This window comes from Salvelinus alpinus, chromosome 26 (genome assembly GCF_045679555.1).
Source record: "Salvelinus alpinus chromosome 26, SLU_Salpinus.1, whole genome shotgun sequence".
Taxonomy (NCBI): domain Eukaryota; kingdom Metazoa; phylum Chordata; class Actinopteri; order Salmoniformes; family Salmonidae; genus Salvelinus; species Salvelinus alpinus.
Window position 1 is genome coordinate 29,488,770 of NC_092111.1, and position 18,531 is coordinate 29,507,300.

At 42.6% G+C, this 18,531-nt stretch overlaps 1 protein-coding gene across 1 annotated transcript in view; it reads right to left on the minus strand.

Moving 5' to 3' along the window:
• The window catches only part of LOC139555114 (juxtaposed with another zinc finger protein 1-like), a 42,821-nt gene extending 28,318 nt beyond the window's left edge, over positions 1–14,503 (minus strand). The window contains exon 1 of the mRNA XM_071368604.1: positions 14,252–14,503. Coding sequence (XP_071224705.1) covers positions 14,252–14,366 — 115 coding nt within the window. The 5' untranslated portion in view covers positions 14,367–14,503. The remainder of the gene's footprint in view (positions 1–14,251) is intronic.
• Between the last annotated feature and the right edge of the window lie 4,028 nt (positions 14,504–18,531).

Sequence of the window (18,531 nt, forward strand, 5' to 3'; positions counted from 1 at the left end):
TCAACTGTTCTACCTGCGGCTATGGAACCCTGACCTGTTCACCGGATGTGCTACCTTGTCCCAGACCTGCTGTTTTCAACTCTCTAGAGACAGCAGGTGCAGTAGAGATACTCTGAATGATCGGCTATGAAAAGCCAACTGACATTTACTCCTGAGGTGCTGACCTGTTGCACCCTCTACAACCACTGTGATTATTATTATTTGACCCTGCTGGTCATCTATGAACGTTTGAACATCTTAGCCATATACTGTTATAATCTCCACCCGGCACAGCCAGAAGAGGACTGGCCGCCCCTCAGAGCCTGGTTCCTCTCTTGGTTTCTTCCTAGGTTCCTGCCTTTTTAGAGAGTTTTTCCTAGCCATCGTGTTTCTACACCTGCATTGCTTGCTGTTTGGGGGTTTAGGCTGGGTTTCTGTACAGGACTTTGTGACATCAGCTGATGTAAGAAGGGCTTTATAAATACATTTGATTGATAAATACATTTGATTGACTTAGGTAGCCTATGACAACAAAAAGTAAAAGTGTACCACATGACAGAGTCATAGACCGTTTTGCTAACATGAAATAGAAAAGGATGGCATTGGCGTTCAACTAGTCTACAAGTAGGGTGAGACTATATACAGGGGGTACCGGTACAGAGTCAATGTGCAGAGGCACTGGTTAGTCGAGGTAATTTTTTTATTTCACCTTTATTTAACCAGGTAGGCTAGTTGAGAACAAGTTCTCATTTACAACTGCGGCCTGGCCAAGATAAAGCAAAGCAGTGCGACACAAACAACAGAGTTACACATGGAATAAACAAGCATACAGTCAATAACACAATAGAAAAAAAGAAAGTCTATATACAGTGTGTGCAAATGGCGTGAGGTGGTAAGGCAATAAATAGGCCATAGTAGCAAGTCATTACAATTTAGCAAATTAACACTGGAGTGATAGATGTGCAGATGATGATGTGCAAGTAGAAATACTGGTGTGCAAAAGAGCAGAAAAGTAAATAAAAACAGTATGGGGATGAGGTAGGTAGATTGGATGGGCTATTTACAGATGGGCAATGTACAGCTGCAGCGATAGGTTAGCTGCTCGGAAGCTGATGCTTAAAGTTAGTGAGGGAAATATAAGTTGAGGTAATGTAGGTAGACTTATTAAAGTGACTATGCATAGATAACAGAGTAGCAGCGGCGTAAAAGAGGGGAGGGTGGCAACGCAAATAGTCTGAGTAGCCATTTGATTAGACGTTCAGGAGTCTTATGGCTTGAGGGTAGAAGCGGTTTAGAAGCCTCTTGGACCTAGACTTGGCGCCCCGGTACCGCCTGCCGTGCGGTAGCAGAGAGAACAGTCTATGACTGGGGCGGCTGGAGTCTTTGACAATTTTTAGGGCCTTCCTCTCACACCGCCTGGTAGAGGTCCTAGATGGCAGGAAGCTTGGCACCAGTGATGTTCTGGGCCATATGCACTACCCTCTGTAGTGTCTTGCGGTCAGAGGCCGAGCAGTTGCCATACCAGGCAGTGATGCAAACAGTCAGGATGCTCTCAATGGTGCAGCTGTGGAACATTTTGAGGATCTGGGGACCCATGACAAATCTTTTCAGTCTCCTGAGGGGAAATAGGTTTAGTCGTGCCCTCTTCACGATGGTCTTGGTGTGCTTGGACCATGTTAGTTTGTTGGTGATGTGGACACCAAGGAACTTGAAGTTCTCAACTTGCTCCACTACAGCCACGTCGATGAGAATGGGGGTGTGCTCGGTCCTCCTTTTCCTGTAGTCCACAATCCTCTCCTTAGTCTTGGTTAAGTTGAGGGAGAGGTTGTTGTCCTGGCACCACACGGCCAGGTCTCTGACCTCCTCCCGATAGGCTGTCTCGTCATTGTCGGTAATTACAGGAGGGGACTGAGCACGCACCCCTGAGGGGCCCCTGTGTTGAGGATCAGTGTGGCGGATGTGTTGTTACCTACCATTACCACCTGGGGCGGCCCGTCAGGAAGTCCAGGATTCAGTTGCAGAGGGAGGTGTGTAGTCCCAGGGTCCTTAGCTTAGTGATGAGCTTTGAGGGCACTATGGTGTTGAACACTGAGCTGTAGTCAATGAATAGCATTCTTACATAGGTGTTTCTTTTGTCCAGGTGGGAAAGGGTAGTGTGGAGTGCAATATAGATTGCATCATCTGTGGATCTGTTAGGGCGGTATGCAAATTGGAATGTGTCTAGGGTTTTGGGGATAATGGTGTTGATGTGAGCCATGACCAGCCTTTCAAAGCATGGCTACAGACGTGAGTGCTTCGGAACGGTAGTCATTTACGAAGGTTACCTTAGTGTTCTTCCGAACAGGGACTATGGTGGTCTGCTTAAAACATGTTGGTATTACAGACTCGGACAGGGAGAGGTTGAAAATGTCAGTGAAGACACTTGCCGGTTGGTCAGCACATGCTCGCAGTACACATCCTGGTAATCCATCTGGCCCTGCAGCCTTGTGAATGTTGACCTGTTTAAAGGTCTTACTCACATCAGCTGCGGAGAGCGTGATCACACAGTCGTCCGGAACAGCTGGTGCTCTCATGCATGTTTCAGTGTTATTTGCCTCGAAGCGAGCATAGAAGTAGTTTAGCTCGTCTGGTTGGCTTGTGTCACTGGGGAGCTCTCGGCTGTACTTCCCTTTGTAGTCTGTAATGGTTTGCAAGCCCTGCCATATCCGACGAGCGTCGGAGCCGGTGTAGTACGATTCGATCTTAGTCCTGTATTGACACTTTGCCTGTTAGATGGTTCATCGGAAGGCATAGCGGGATTTCTTGTAAGCTTCCGGGTTAGAGTTCCGCTCCTTGAAAGCGGCAGCTCTAGCCTTTAGCTCAGTACGGATGTTGCCTGTAATCCATGGCTTCTGGTGGGGTATGTAGGTACGGTCACTGTGGGGATGACATCATCGATGCACTTATTGATGAAGCCAATGATATATGTGGTGAACTCCTCAATACCATTGGAAGAATCCCGGAACATATTTCAGTCTGTGCTAGAAAACTTAAATATTTTTATATTTTATTGACCGAGTTACTGGTGCTTCCTGCTTAAATTTTTGCTTGTAAGGAGGATAGAATTATGGTCAAATTTGCCAAATGGAGGGTGAGGGAGAGCTTTGTACGCTTCTCTGTGTGTGGAGTAAAGGTGGGCTTGAGTTTTTTTCCCCCTCTGGTTGCACATTTAACATGCTGATAGAAATTTGGTAAAACAGATTTAAGTTTCCCTGCATTAAAGTCCCCGGCCACTAGGAGCACCGCCTCTGGATGAGTGTTTTCCTGTTTGCTTATGGCGGTATACAGCTCATTGAGTGCGGTCTTAGTGCCAGCATCAGTCTGTGGTGGTATGTAGACAGCTACGAAAAATACAGATGAAAACTCTCTAGGTAGATAGTGTGGTCTACAGCTTATCATGAGATACTCTACCTCAGGCAAGCAAAACCTCAAGACTTCCTTAGATATCGTGCACCAGCTGTTGATTACATATATGCATGGTCTGCCACCCCTTGTCTTCTCAGACGCCGCTGTTCTATCCTGCCGTTACAGCGTATAACCAGCCAGCTGTATGTTGACAATGTCGTCGTTCAGCCACGACTTCGTGAAGCATAAGATATTACAGTTTTTAATGTCCCGTTGGTAGTTTAATATTCCTCGTAGGTCGTCAATTTTATTTTCCAATGATTGCACGTTAGCTAGAAGAAAGGAAGGCAGGGGCTGTTTATTCGATCACCTGCGAATTCTCATTAGGCAGCCTGACCTCCGTCTTTTTTTTCTCCATCGTTTCTTCACGCCAATGACAGGGATTTGGGCCTGTTCCCGGGAAAGCAGTATGTCCTTCACGTCGTGCTCGTTAAAGGAAAAAAAAGCTTCTGCCAGTTCGTGGTGAGTAATCGCTGTTCTAATTAGAGGTCGACCGATTAATCGAAATGGCCGATTAATTAGGGCCGATTTCAAGTTTTCATAACAATCGGAAATCGGTATTTTTTTACACCTTTATTTCACTAGGCAAGTCAGTTAAACCTGTCTAGCCCCGGCTCCCACATTCCACTGAAAAGGCAGAGCGCGAAATTCAAAAAATATTTTTGAGAAATATTTAACTTTCACACATTAACAAGTCCAATACAGCAAATGAAAGATAAACATCTTGTGAATCCAGTCAACATGTCCGATTTTAAAAATGTTTTACAGCGAAAACACCACGTATATTTATGTTAGCTCACCACCAAATACAAAAAAGCACAGACATTTCTTTCACAGCACAGGTAGCTTGCACAAAACCAACCAAACTAACCAAGAACCAACCAAACTAACCAAGAAACAACTTCATCAGATGACAGTCTTATAACATGTTATACAATAAATCTATGTTTTGTTCGAAAAATGTGCATATTTGAGGTATAAATCATAGTTTTACATTGCAGCTACCATCACAGCTACCATCAGAAATAGCACCGAAGCAGCCAGAGTAATTATAGAGACCAACGTGAAATACCTAAATACTCATCATAAAACATTTATGAAAAATACATGGTGTACAGCAAATGAAAGACAAACATCTTGTGAATCCAGCCAATATTTCAGATTTTTTAAGTGTTTTACAGCGAAAACACAATATAGCATTATATTAGCATACTACAATAGCCAACCACACAACAGCATTGATTCAAGGCAACAGTAGCGATAGCGACAAAACCAGCAAAAGATATTAATTATTTCACTAACCTTCATAAACTTCATCAGATGACAGTCCTATAACATCATATTACACAATACATATATGGTTTGTTCGAAAATGTGCATATTTAGAGCTGAAATCCGTGGTTATACATTGTGAAAATGTAGCAACTATTTTCCAGAATCTCCGGATATATTTCTGACACTCACCTATTCTGACCAAATAACTAATCATAAACATTACTAAAAAATACTTGTTGTACAGCAAATGATAGATACACTAGTTCTTAATGCAATCGCCGTGTTAGAATTCTAAAAATAACTTTAGTACGACATACAGCTTACGTTATAGCGAGAGAGCGCCCAAAATCTGGGCGTTAACTAATAGTAAACATTTTCGACAGAAATATGAAATAACATCATAAATGGGTCCTAATTTTGTTGAACTTCCATCAGAATCTTGCACAAGGGGTCCTTTGTCCAGAACAATCGTTGTTTGGTTTTAGAATGTCCTTTTTCCCTCTCGAATTAGCAACCAAAACTTGCCAAGTGGCGCGAAGCTGTCCATCGTCACCAAACGCAGAGAACGGAACACGCCAAAACTCCCGAAGAAATTTCAATAATCTGATAAAACTATATTGAAAAAACATACTTTACGATGATATTATCACATTTATCAAATAAAATCAAAGCCGGAGATATTAGCCGTCTATAAGGAAAGCTTTTCAGAAGCCAAAGCTGATGTCCTTCCCGCGTCTTCCTGAACAAAGGAAATTGGGGTCCTGTCATTCCAAGACCTCTCTTTTGACCATAGATATAGCTATACACTCCATTTCTTCTCTCACTGCCTATTGACATCTAGTGGAAGGCGTATGAAGTGCATGTATAGTCATACATTTCAAGCAAATTGATAGGGAGGCCCTGGAACAGAGCCTCGAGTTCAGATTTTTCACTTTCTGACAGGAAGTTTGCTGCAAAATGAGTTCTGTTTTACTCACAGATATAATTCAAACGGTTTTAGAAACTTGAGAGTGTTTTCTATCCAATAGTAATAATAATATGCATATTGTACGAGCAAGAATAGAGTACGAGGCCGTTTAAATTGGGCACGATTTTTCCCCAAAGTGAAAATAGCGCCCTCTATCCTCAACAGGTTAAGAACACATTCTTATTTTCAATGACGGCCTAGGAACGGTGGGTTAACTGCCTTGTTCAGGGGCAGAACGACAGATTTTTACCTTGTCAGTTCAGGGATTCAATCTTGCAACCTTACGGTTAACTAGTCCAACGCTCTAACCACCTGCCTCATGAGGAGCCCGCATGTTACGCGAATGCAGTAAGAAGCCAAGGTAAGTTGCTAGTTAGCATTAAACTTATCTCATAAAAAACAATCAATCAATCATAATCACTAGTCATGGTTGATGATATTACTAGTTTATCTAACGTGTCCTGCGTTGCATATAATCGATGCAGTGCGCATTCGCGAAAAAGGACTGTCGTTGCTCCAACGTGTACCTAACCATAAACATCAATGCCTTTCTTAAAATCAATAGACAGAAGTATATATTTTTAAACCTGCATATTTAGCTAAAAGAAATCCAGGTTAGCAGGCAATATTAACCAGGTGAAATTGTGTCATTTCTCTTGCGTTCATTGCACGCAGAGTCAGGGTATATGCAACAGTTTGGGCCGCCTGGCTCATTGCGAACTAATTTGCCAGAATTTTACGTAATTATGACATAACATTGAAGGTTGTGCAATGTAACAGGAATATTTAGACTTATGGATGCCACCCTTTAGATAAAATACGGAACGGTTCCGTATTTCACTGAAAGAATAAACGTTTTGTTTTCGAGATGATAGTTTCCGGATTCGACCATATTAATGACCTAAGGCTCGTATTTCTGTGTGTTATGTTATAATTAAGTCTATGATTTGATAGAGCAGTCTGACTGAGCGATGGTAGACACCAGCACGCTCGTAAGCATTCATTCAAACAGCACTTTCGTGCGTTTTGCCAGCAGCTCTTCGCAATGCTTCAAGCATTGCGCTGTTTATGACTTCAAGCCTATCAACTCCCGAGATTAGGCTGGTGTAACCGATATGAAATGGCTAGCTAGTTAGCGTGGTGCGCGCTAATAGCGTTTCAAACGTCACTCGCTCTGAGACTTGGAGTAGTTGTTCCCCTTGCTCTGCATGGGTAACGATGCTTCGAGGGTGGCTGTTGTCGATGTGTTCCTGGTTCGAGCCCAGGTAGCGGCGAGGAGAGGGATGGAAGCTATACTGTTACACTGGCAATACTAAAGTGCCTATAAGAACATCCAATAGTCAAAGGTATATGAAATACAAATCATATAGAGAGAAATAGTCCTATAATTCCTATAATAACTACAACCTAAAACTTCTTACCTGGGAATATTGAAGATTCATGTTAAAAGGAACCACCAGCTTTCATATGTTCTCATGTTCTGAGCAAGGAACTTAAACGTTAGCTTTCTTACATGGCACATATTGCACTTTTACTTTCTTCTCCAACACTTTGTTTTTGCATTATTTAAACCAAATTGAACATGTTTCATTATTTATTTGAGGCTAAATTGATTTTATTGATGTATTATATTAAGTTAAAATAAGTGTTCATTCAGTATTGCTGTAATTGTCATTATTACAAATAAATAAATAAAAATCGGCCGATTAATCGGTATTGGCTTTTTTGGTCCTCCAATAATCGGCGTTGAAAAATCATAAATCGGTCAACCTCTAGTTCTGATGTCCAGAAGTTATTTTCGGTCATGAGAGACGTTAGCAGCAACATTATGTACAAAATAAGTTTAAAAAATAAGTTAAAACGAACATAAAAAATAAAATAAAAAACATAAAAACACAATCGGTTAGGAACATGTAAAACGTCAGCCATCTTCTCCGGCGTCGTCCATTTAGCAACATTGATTGGACTAAATTGTTTTTGGTATCTGTAAGTTTGTTTTCAGTGTATTAAACGAACCATATATAGCCTTGTTGATTTGATGATGTTTAAATGTTGATGTTGAAATGGTGCTGGAATAGCAGAGACAATGTGTCTGTTGTCTTTGTGCGGACTTCCGGTAACTCCGTGGTTCTAAATCAGTAGTTTAGTAAACTGTCGAAAACATTAACTTGCTTGACCATGCTGCAGGTGATAACTGTTTGTATTCAATATTTGCTTTGTGGGTTTTCGCCAGACAGAGTTTGCTCTCCGGTTTTGTGATTAAACAAATACAGTGGGGAGAACAAGTATTTGATACACTGCCGATTTTGCAGGTTTTCCTACTTACAAAGCATGTAGAGGTCTTTAACTTTTATCATAGGTACACTTCAACTGTGAGAGACGGAATCTAAAACAAAAATCTAGAAATTCACATTGTATGATTTTTAAGTAATTAATTTGCATGAACTAACGGGTTATAGAGCAAACATAATTATCACAACATAGGTTGTAATATGGCTTTTTTAGTGTCTTATCTTCAGTGATTTTACCCACGCACCACTACTGCTTTATAGACAGACTTGAAAGCCAGATCTGTGAATATTGCAACAGCAAAAATAGGTTAAACTATTTTGATAAAATCATATTAGTGGGTCTTATGGTTGTGGAAGGCTTGTATTTAGCCTAGGTATAACGTCACAAGCCCTGAATTCGTTCGATTATTGCTACCTGTTTGAAATGCAGTGTATTTGACCTTTAAATTGTACAACAACGCTTAGAGAAAACATTTAGATATATATGGTCAATCGCCCATAAGTAAAAAATAAAATAAAGACATGGTTTTTAGGCCATATCGCCCAGCCCTAATGTCAAGCTCCCCAAAGCTAACCACATACTCTAGCACATTGGGGATGGGGGAATTAAGTAAACCAGGTGCAGAGACGGGGAGAGCAATAAATGTTCCCCAACTTTATGGCTTCCGTTCACCTAGCAGGACAGGAAGCAAGTACACTCCTGATACCGCCACTTTTACCTTTACACACACACACACACCCACCCACCCACAGAAGTGGTCCCGTGTGGCTCAGTTGGTAGAGCATGGTGCTTGCGTCGCCAAGGTTGTGGGTTCGATTCCCAAGGGGGACAAGTATGAAAAATGTATGCACTCACTACTGTAAGTTGCTCTGGATAAGAGGGTATGCTAAATGACAAAAAAACTCAATCAAACGGAGCTTGTGTCACACTGGTCCATTTCTCTCCAAAAGACAGTGTGTGGCATGGGTGTGTTCCTGCGTATAAGAGTGTAAATTGGGGGCATAAATATAGTCCAAATTAGTGTTCCTGTCATTAAATCAGCTACCCATCAAACAGCACTCTACGAACTTCAACACAACATTGCTTTTCTGACCAACAGTCTACTACTACCTCCTACCGGTCAAAGATAAGGCCCCACCTGTGTGTGCATTTTTTTGTTTAACTATACTTGTGGGTACCAGAAGTCCTCACAAGGATAGTAAAAAAAGGAACATTCGGACAAGTTGGGACATTTTGCCAGTCCCCATGAGGAAAAATGCTATTTTAGGCTTAGGTTTAGGCTTCGGGTTAGAATTAAGGTTAGGAGTTAAGGTTAGGTTTAGGTAAAGTTTTAGGGTTAGGAGTTTGGGGTTAAGGTTAGGCTTAGGTTAAGGGTTAAGGTTAAATTTAGGGAAAATAGTATTTTGTATGGGAATCAATTATTTGGTCCCCACAAGGAGAGCAATACAAAACTGTGTGTATGTGTGTGTCACAGCAGGCCAAGAATGCGGGTCTTGTTTTCCAGACTGCTAATTAAGCCAGAGTGTGTTTTAATGTGTTTCTGAAGCAGCAGGCACCGGATGGAGAGAGAGGGAAGAGAGAAAAAGGAGGAGAGTGGGGAAAGAGAGGGAGGGTACACCCCTCTGTAATTAGACTTCCCAGTGCATGTTGGGGCTTTCAGGCCCTGTGACTTCTGAGGGTGTGCGTGTGTTGCGGTGGTGTATTTTCCATTCTGGGACACACTAATTGCCTCGTTACGCCCAGACAGGTCATTTGGAGCACACACACACACCTTCCATGTCACACCTCAGCATTGAGTTCAGAGGGGGAGAGAGGAAATAGCCACCAGCACACCAGGCATCAACAACAAACATGGACCCTGTTCAAATACTTATACAGTGTACCCTACCTTCCACCCTTCCTTCCCACCTCCATCCAGGTCCTGGATTAAATCACTGCTTTCACATCCTACACACATAACGTAATCACACAAGAAAAAAACACATATGCCTACTCCAAAAATGGAGTTAAGACAAACTAATAACACAGGAAATGATGCCTTTTTCAACTATAGAGACACACTCCAAAGTTGGAACAGCAACAGTACAGTAGTCAGTAAGCAATAGTAAGCGCTTAACACAACAGTGAAAAGAAACAGTGCTACACTGGCCCCTTCTGGTCACAGACAGATATACAGTGCCTGTACTATGATTACATTATATTAGCAGACTCACATACACAACAACCTTAGATCTAGGTTACATTTGACAGCCAACAGGATACATGAGTAACAGAGACAAGATGTACTAGCAACATTTACCAATTTAGGAAGCACTGTGTGTGGCATCTCTGCCTCTCCCTCTCTGTTTCCCTCTCCTTCACTCCTCTTTCATCCCCTCTCTCTAGGTAGGACAGGGGAAGGGGTGGTTTCAGGTGCGAGGCATGTATGTACTTGTTCAGGTAAAGACAACAGAACACTGGCAGTCTGGCACATAGTTAGCCAAGGCTGACATCACTACATTGCTCTTCTCTGACCACACACACACACACACACACACACACACACACACACACACACACACACACACACACACACACACACACACACACACACACACACACACACACACACACACACACACACACACACACACACACACACACACACCTAACTTAAAGACATGATCATACATGTAACCTACATACAGGACAACCCAGTACCTTAGAAACACAAACGTGCACAGTCCTGAAGGGCCACTGAATGTCTGTAGATGATCATTTGTCCTATATAGACACTGAACAAAAATATAAAACGCAACATGTAAAGTGTTGGTCCCATGTTTCATGAGACAAAATAAAAGATCCCAGAAATGTTGACTTCTCTCAATATTTTGGCACACATTTGTTTACATCCCTGTTAGTCAGCATTTCTCCTTTGCCAAAATAATCCATCCACCAGACAGATGTGGCATATCAAGAAGATGATTAAACAGCATGATCATTACACAGGTGCACCTTGTGCTGGGGACAATAAAAGGCCATGATAAAATGTGCAGTTTTGACACACAACACAATGCCACAGATGTCTCAAGTTTTGAGGGAGTGTGCAATTGGCATGCTGACTGCAGGAATGTCCAACAGAGCTGTTGCCAGATAATTAAATGTTCATTTCTCTACCATATGCCGCCTCCAATGTCGTTTTAGAGAATTTGGCAGTACGTCCAACTGGCCTCACTACCGCAGATCACGTGTAACCACGCCAGCCCAGGACCAGGCTTCTTCACCTGCAGGATCGTCTGAGACTAGCCACCTGGACAGCTGATGAAACTGAAGAGTATTTCTGTCTGTAATAAAAGCCCTTTTGCGGGGGGAAAACTCATTCCGATTGGCTGGGCCTGGCTCCCTAGTGGGTGGGCCTATGGCTGCGCCCCTGCCCAGTCATGTGAAATCCATAGATTTTGGCCTAATGAATTAATTTAAATTGACTAATTTCCGTATATAAACTGGAACTCTGTAAAATCGTTGAAATTGTTGCATGCTGCATTTATATTTTTGTTCAGTACATTTCTCGTCTGTGGTGGGAAGGCTCTTTGATATCAAGGTTTCTTTACAGGAGGTCCCGTTAATATTGATGACAGAGTTCCCTTTCAAAATTCTGCAACAAAACCTAGCATGATGCCACCAAATAAACCCTATCAATGGTACTGGAGTTCCAGCAGATGATGAACAGCATACTATTAGATTCTCTGACACTAGATGGCAGCGCTGTATCTCTAAATATGGACTACACACTCTCTGCAGCTGAACATGTCTGAGTCCTGGTGGACAACCCAGCATATCACTAATGAAATGAGTCTGTTCACCTGCACAGAGAATACTCATCTTCTGTATTGTAATGATTGATTTGTTAACAATTGAATGGTGAATATACTGCACTGGTAGAGCACAAGAGGAACCAAAGACAAACAACAAAACACAAACACACACTCCTTGCTGGCTGGACAGATCTAACGAGAGTATTGATCTGATTATGTGTTATTAATGGTGTCAGTCATTGTAGCGATGCAGCTGTAGGGTCGACTCATTGACCCCACTGATCAGACCGGTGACCCCTGTTCTGCTCAGCTGCCTTAGGAGCCAGATGGTGAGTGTGTGTGGGGAGGGGGGAGGGGGTTGTATTTCTATCCTTGTGGGTACTAGGAATCCCCATAAGGAGAGTAAAACAAGGAAAATTCTCCCCTGTGGGGACATTTCCCAGGTCCCCACAAGGACAATGGCTATTTTAAGCTCAGGGGTTAGGTTTAAGGTCAGAATTAGGGTTAGGTTTAGGTCAAATGTATTTTTAATAGAAATACATTTTAGGTTCCCACACGTATAGTAATACCAAACGTGTGTGTGTGTGTGTGTGTGTGTGTGTGTGTTGATCTACTATCCTCGTGGGTACCGGAAGTCCCCAAATGTCCCCACAAGGATAGTAAAACAAGCCTAAAGGCTTAGGAGTTACAATAAGGTTTAGAATTAGGTTTAGGGGTTAGGAGTTTGGGTTCAGTTAAGGGTTAGTGAATATTGGATTTCGCATGGAAATCTATTTTAGGTCCCCACAACAATAGTCAAGTATGTGTGTGTGTCTGTATACAGTATGTGGATGCGTGCTCACTGCTCTAAGCCCAGCCTACCAGAGATAATAATATTGCTAGGCTCTGAGCTAACCTACTCTCTGAGATAGATAGCTGACCCTTTCTCTCATCAGCTGATGTGAGTGTGTATATGATGTATGGTGATGATAGGTCTTCTGCCACATCTCCACCAAAACCCCCACTGCACCCCTGTCCTGTAATTAAACAACATCACGGTCACAGCTGGCTGGGGCGGAGCCTTCTTTGTATGAGAGGCAGCAGGTGTGCTGTCCCTCGGCCAATAGCATGCTCCCATCCCCCTCTGTGACAGCCTGTCTCCATGGAGACCAGCTCAGTGGAGCATCCCTTGCCCGCCCCCTCCATGTGTCCATGCTGGTATGAAACACATGGACATAAGCGATGGGCATAACATTGGCATTAATGTTGCAAAATACATAGCCCTAAATGTTATTACCTCACATGATGAAAGGACTCGTTTTTTTTATCTAAAGGCAAGATTAGATAAGATGTCTGATTTAGGGGCCTCCGTGCTCCTGAGACAACCAGACCAAAGGACACATTTGTGGACTTCCTCTTCTGAGAACCCTGTGGTGTTTTGGAGTAAATCACCATGTTATTGTCTGACCTGGCATCTTTCATGCATAGATAGCATTGATCATCCGATTTGGCCTATTCTTACGAGATAACCTAATATTTGACTCATTGCCGCAGCTGTTTTGTGATAAGTGACTCAGACAGAGGTTTAATATGCTACCAAAAACCATTTAAGGCCTCGTAGTTATGATAACTATGCGCAATAGCTTATGGTGAAAATATTGCGTTGTACGATACTGATACATAGGCATATGTTTAATAACCATTTATATTTTTATATAAAATGAGTGCAGTCTAAATGTGATTCATGATTGCTGCAAATTTGAACTGTAGCATATCGCCTAAAGCCAAGCAAATGATACGAGCGCCTATTTTGTGGTAATCTGCAACAAGTTGAAACATTGTATCGTTACATTTTTGCAAATCAAGCACCTGAGACTGCAGACTGGAAACAATCTATCTAGAAAAAGGGGAAACAACTTTGCTGGCACAAAATTCAAAACATTTCAGCTGACAACAACAAAATAATATGATCAACTCTGACTTACAAACAAAACATAGGCTACCTGATAGGTACAAGTCTACTACTAAACTAGCGGCATTTATTATTCTAGTTGTAACTGAGTCGAGTCAAATCAATTATAATTTACAATTAAGTATTATCTTAACGCATTTTCTGGGTGAGAACAGCTGAGTACTTGTTGTGGCGAGAGATAAATGGCGAGAGATAAATCTCAATCAGCGAAAGGTGCTCCGCTGCATTGTAACACGGGCCTAAACGTAAACACAGCGACCAATGCAAAACCTCTGCCTGGCTAGACTATGCTAGCCTAGCCACCTATGACAACGTTATTAGTTTAATAGAAAATAGATCAACTTACGCCCTTGCTGCATAATAATAATGCAAAACTAAACCCATCCACTAAATCCGAGGGGAAGTTTGTTTTCTCATTTTTTATTCTGCATTTGCAGCAAAAGGGTAGCAAGCAGGCAGGCATAGCGGAATGCAATGGAACCGTGTTCTTCTAGCCTAGCATTTGGGCTAGCTAGCTAACTATGCTACCTCTCTCCTTCCCCAACTCACCGATGTGATTGTCCTCGATATGGACGATGAGCTCGGCCAGAGACTCGAACTGGAGCCCACAACCCCCGAACCTGCAGGAGTTGGAGAAGAAAGACGCGGCGGCGATGCCTGTCATGGTTGCTGACTAGTGCATTCACTGGGAGTTCGGTAGCCGAGGCGGGCTTTGGATCCAGGGAAGGAGCAGGGCAGAGCGGGGAGCAGCGTAGCAGACACCGGGCAGCCAGGCAGGACAGTCACAGCAGCGGCGGACGCAGCTGGGGGTTGTCAGTAGTTACCACAGCCACAAAGTCATAAACCCCGCCTACAATGTGTTTTCTTCAAAAGGTCGATGTCCGCGCCCCCGCGGAAATCTAATTAGCATAAAAATCCCCATAAAAACTGTCAATTTAGGGCTTTCAGAGTGGTCCAGCAATCTAAGGCACTGCATCACTACAGACCCAGGCAGTCATGGCCAGCCATGACCCAGGAGACAGCACACAATTGGCCTAGCATCATCCAGGTTAGGGGAGAGTTTGGCTGGCAGGGATTTCCTTGTCCCATTGCACTCTAGCAACTCCTTGTGGCAAGCCAGGCACCTGCAAGCTGACTTCAGTCACCAGCTGGACTGTGTTTCCCCTGACACATTGGTGCAGCTAGCTTCCAGGTTAAGTGCACAGTGCAGCTTGGCAGGGTCATGTTTCAGAGGACACATTTTTATTGAACCCTTATTTTACCAGGTAAGATGACTGAGAACATATTCTCATTTACAGCAACAACCTGGGGAATAGTCACAGGGTCAAGGGATGAATGAGCCAATTGTAAACTGGGGATGAGTAGGTGACCATGATGGTATGAGAGCCAGATTGGGAATTTTGCCAGGACACCATGCTTAACACCCCAGCAATAAGTGCCATGGGATCTTTTAGTGACCACAGAGAGTCAGGACACATGTTTAACATCCCATCTGAAAGACAGCACCCTACACAGGACATTTTTTATGTATTTTTTTAAACCAGAGGAAAGGGTGCCTCCTACTGGCCCTCCAAAACCACTTCCAGCAGAATCTGGTCTCCCATCCAGGAACTGACCAGAACCAACCCTGCTTAGCTTCAGAAGCAAGCCAGCAGTTGGTTGCAGGGTGGCATGCTGCTGGCTTTCAACCTTTGTCTCTCCCATATACGTAGGGGAGGAGTTGCAGCGATGGGACAAGACTGTAACTACCAATTGGGGAGAAAAAGGGTAAAAGTTGGGGGTTTTTATAAAGAAAATATGTAAATTTAAGCTAGAAATATTTTCTTTTTTGCATTGGATGCGTCTCAATCCACCGCATCCGCCTATGTCGCACTTCCGCGGTGAAAGGTGACAGAGCGGTGTTTGTCAGACCATGAGATATCCCGAAAAGCTGTCTTTTTATTGGACTTTCAAGAAGCAAAGCAACACTAGCCACATCATCATGATGATGCAAAATGCGGGCCACAATATCTTGAAAACTTGACTGCTGAAATGCAAAACATTTTGGGACTGTATCAACAGTGGACTAATGGAAAAAATTGCAAATAGAATTTTTTTGTATATTTTCCCTTTAATAAATCAAAGAATATCCATAATAGCCAGCCTACTCTGATACTGTGCATGGGTAGGCCTACTGTGACTGAGTCAACTAACCCAGTCCTTGTTTGCCAAGGCAGAGTCGTTGTCCTGTTGCATCACCCAACTTCTGTTGAGCTTCAATTGGCGGACAGATAGCCTAACATTCTCCTGCAAAATGTCTTGATAAACTTAGGAATTCATTTTTCCGTCGACGATAGCATTCTGTCCAGGCCCTGAGGCAGCAAAGCAGCCCCAAACCATGGTGCTCCCTCCACCATACTTTACAGTTTGGATGAGGTTTTGATGTTGGTGTGCTGTGCTATTTTTTCTCCACACATAGTGTTGTGTGTTCCTTCCAAACAATTCAACTTTAGTTTAATCTGTCCACAGAATATTTTGCCAGTAGCGCTGTGGAACATCCAGGTGCACTTTTGCAAACTTCAGATGTGCAGCAGTGTGTTTTGGAGAGCAGTGGCTTCTTCTGTGGTGTCCTCCCATGAACACCATTCTCGTTTAGTGTTTTACGTATCGTAGACTCGTCAACAGAGATGTTAGCATGTTCCAGAGATTTTTGTAAGTCTTTAGCTGACACTCTAGGATTCTTCTTAACCTCATTGAGCATTCTGTGCTGTGCTCTTGCAGTCATCTTTGCAGGACGGCCACTCCAGAGTAGCAACAGTACTGAACTTTCTCCATTTATAGACAATTTGTCTTACCGTAGACTGATGAGCATCAAGGCTTTTAGAGATACCTTTGTAACCCTTTCCAGCTTTATGCAAGTCAACAATTCTTGTCTTCTGAGATCTCTTTTGTTCGAGGCATGGTTCACATCAGGCAATGCTTCTTGTGAATAGCAAACTCAAATTTTGTGAGTGTTTTTTATTGCAATATGGTCTGACTACGACCTGCGTCCTGGTCGGTTCTTACCTGACCAGGCAAGAACCGCCCAGGGAAAACCCACCCCAAAACCTGCCTCTTTCAATTGGTTCCTGGATTCTTCTCTTTCTCATGGCGCCATAGAGATTGACAGAGGCCTCATCATTGTATTTGTACCATTATGGCATCTGTGACAGCATGGGTAGCGCCATTGAAGCTATCTCCATTTTGAAGTAGTTAATTTTCTTCATCACGATTGGCTGATCCCGCCTGATGACTCAGTTGGACACACACACACTCAAAAACACACACAAGCACACACACAAACACACTACAGCACACACAAACATAACAAAACACCCAGGCACTCACAGACTATGACATCACTGTATGTTATTGCAGGTGTAGTGAAATGCTTGTGTTTCTAGCTCCAACAGTGCAGTAATATCTAACAATACCTTCACAAGTGTAGAGAGGAGGAGGCACTCGCAGGTTCAGAACTACTGAATTTATTAAAGCACCATATATAAAAGCGGGACGAAACCCAAAGTGCAAAATAATAAAGTACTCAGGAAATAGTAGGAGAGATTCCTCTCAGGAAAACAAACAACATTTTTAATGACCAACAAAGACAAATGACAGAGGGAGTAGATATACAGTGATAGATTGGGGATTGGAACCAGGTGTGTGTAATGATGACGTCCGGGGTTAATAAGTGAAGGGCGTTTGCCAGCAGCAGGTTCGGCAGCAGCTAGAAGGCCAGGGACACCGAACGCCTGAGCTGGACAGGAGGGGGAGCCAAAGTGAAGGCTGGTGTGACAAATACATACAAATCTAAGTATGTAGTGAAATAATGAATTAAGAAATATAGTCTGGAGTATAAATATATTAATAAATTTTTGCAAATATATATATATATATATACGCACACACATACATACATACATACATACATACATACATACATACATACATACATACATACAAATACATATACGTACATACATTTACATATCTTTTTAAAATAAATGTTCCTTTATTAATTTCTAACCCTATCACCCCTCCCCTAATTGGAGTAAACTAGTGAACAACAACACTTAGGATTATAATTCCAGTTTATACATACTACATACATTTTACGGGCACAGTCTATTTTACAATAGTTATATTTTGTTTGTTTTTACTCCTGTCCTTCCTCTAACCTCAACCTCTCCCCTCTATTTCTTTCACAAAAGTTCTGAGCCTATATACGTCTTACGGACACAGTATGTTTTACATTTGTTATCTTGTTGTTATTAGTCCCACCCTTCAGCTCCATTCAACCCCTTCCATCTATCTCTTAACACCATCCATATTGAATTTATATTTGCCATATATTGTTAACTGTGCTGTGATGTTTCACAAAAGTTCTGAACCTTTCTATTCTCATAATGTCTACAGATTGTACAGATTATAAAGGAGACAGCGTGAATCAGGCCTTCATGGTCGAATTGCTGCACAGAAACCATTATTAAAGGACACCAATAATAAGAAGAGACTTGACTGGGCCAAGAAACACGAGCAATGGACATTAGACCGGTGGAAATCTGTCCTTTGTTCTGATGAGTCCAAATGTGAGATTTTTGGTTCCAACTGCCGTGTCTTTGTGAGACACAGAGTAGGTGAACGGATGATCTCCGCATGTGTGGTTCCCACCATGAAGCATGGAGGAGGGGGTGTGATGGTGTGGGGGTGCTTTGCTGGTGTCACTGTCTGTGATCTATTTAGAATTCCAGGCACACTTAACCAGCATGGCTACAACAGCATTCTGCAGCGATATGCAATTCCATCAAATT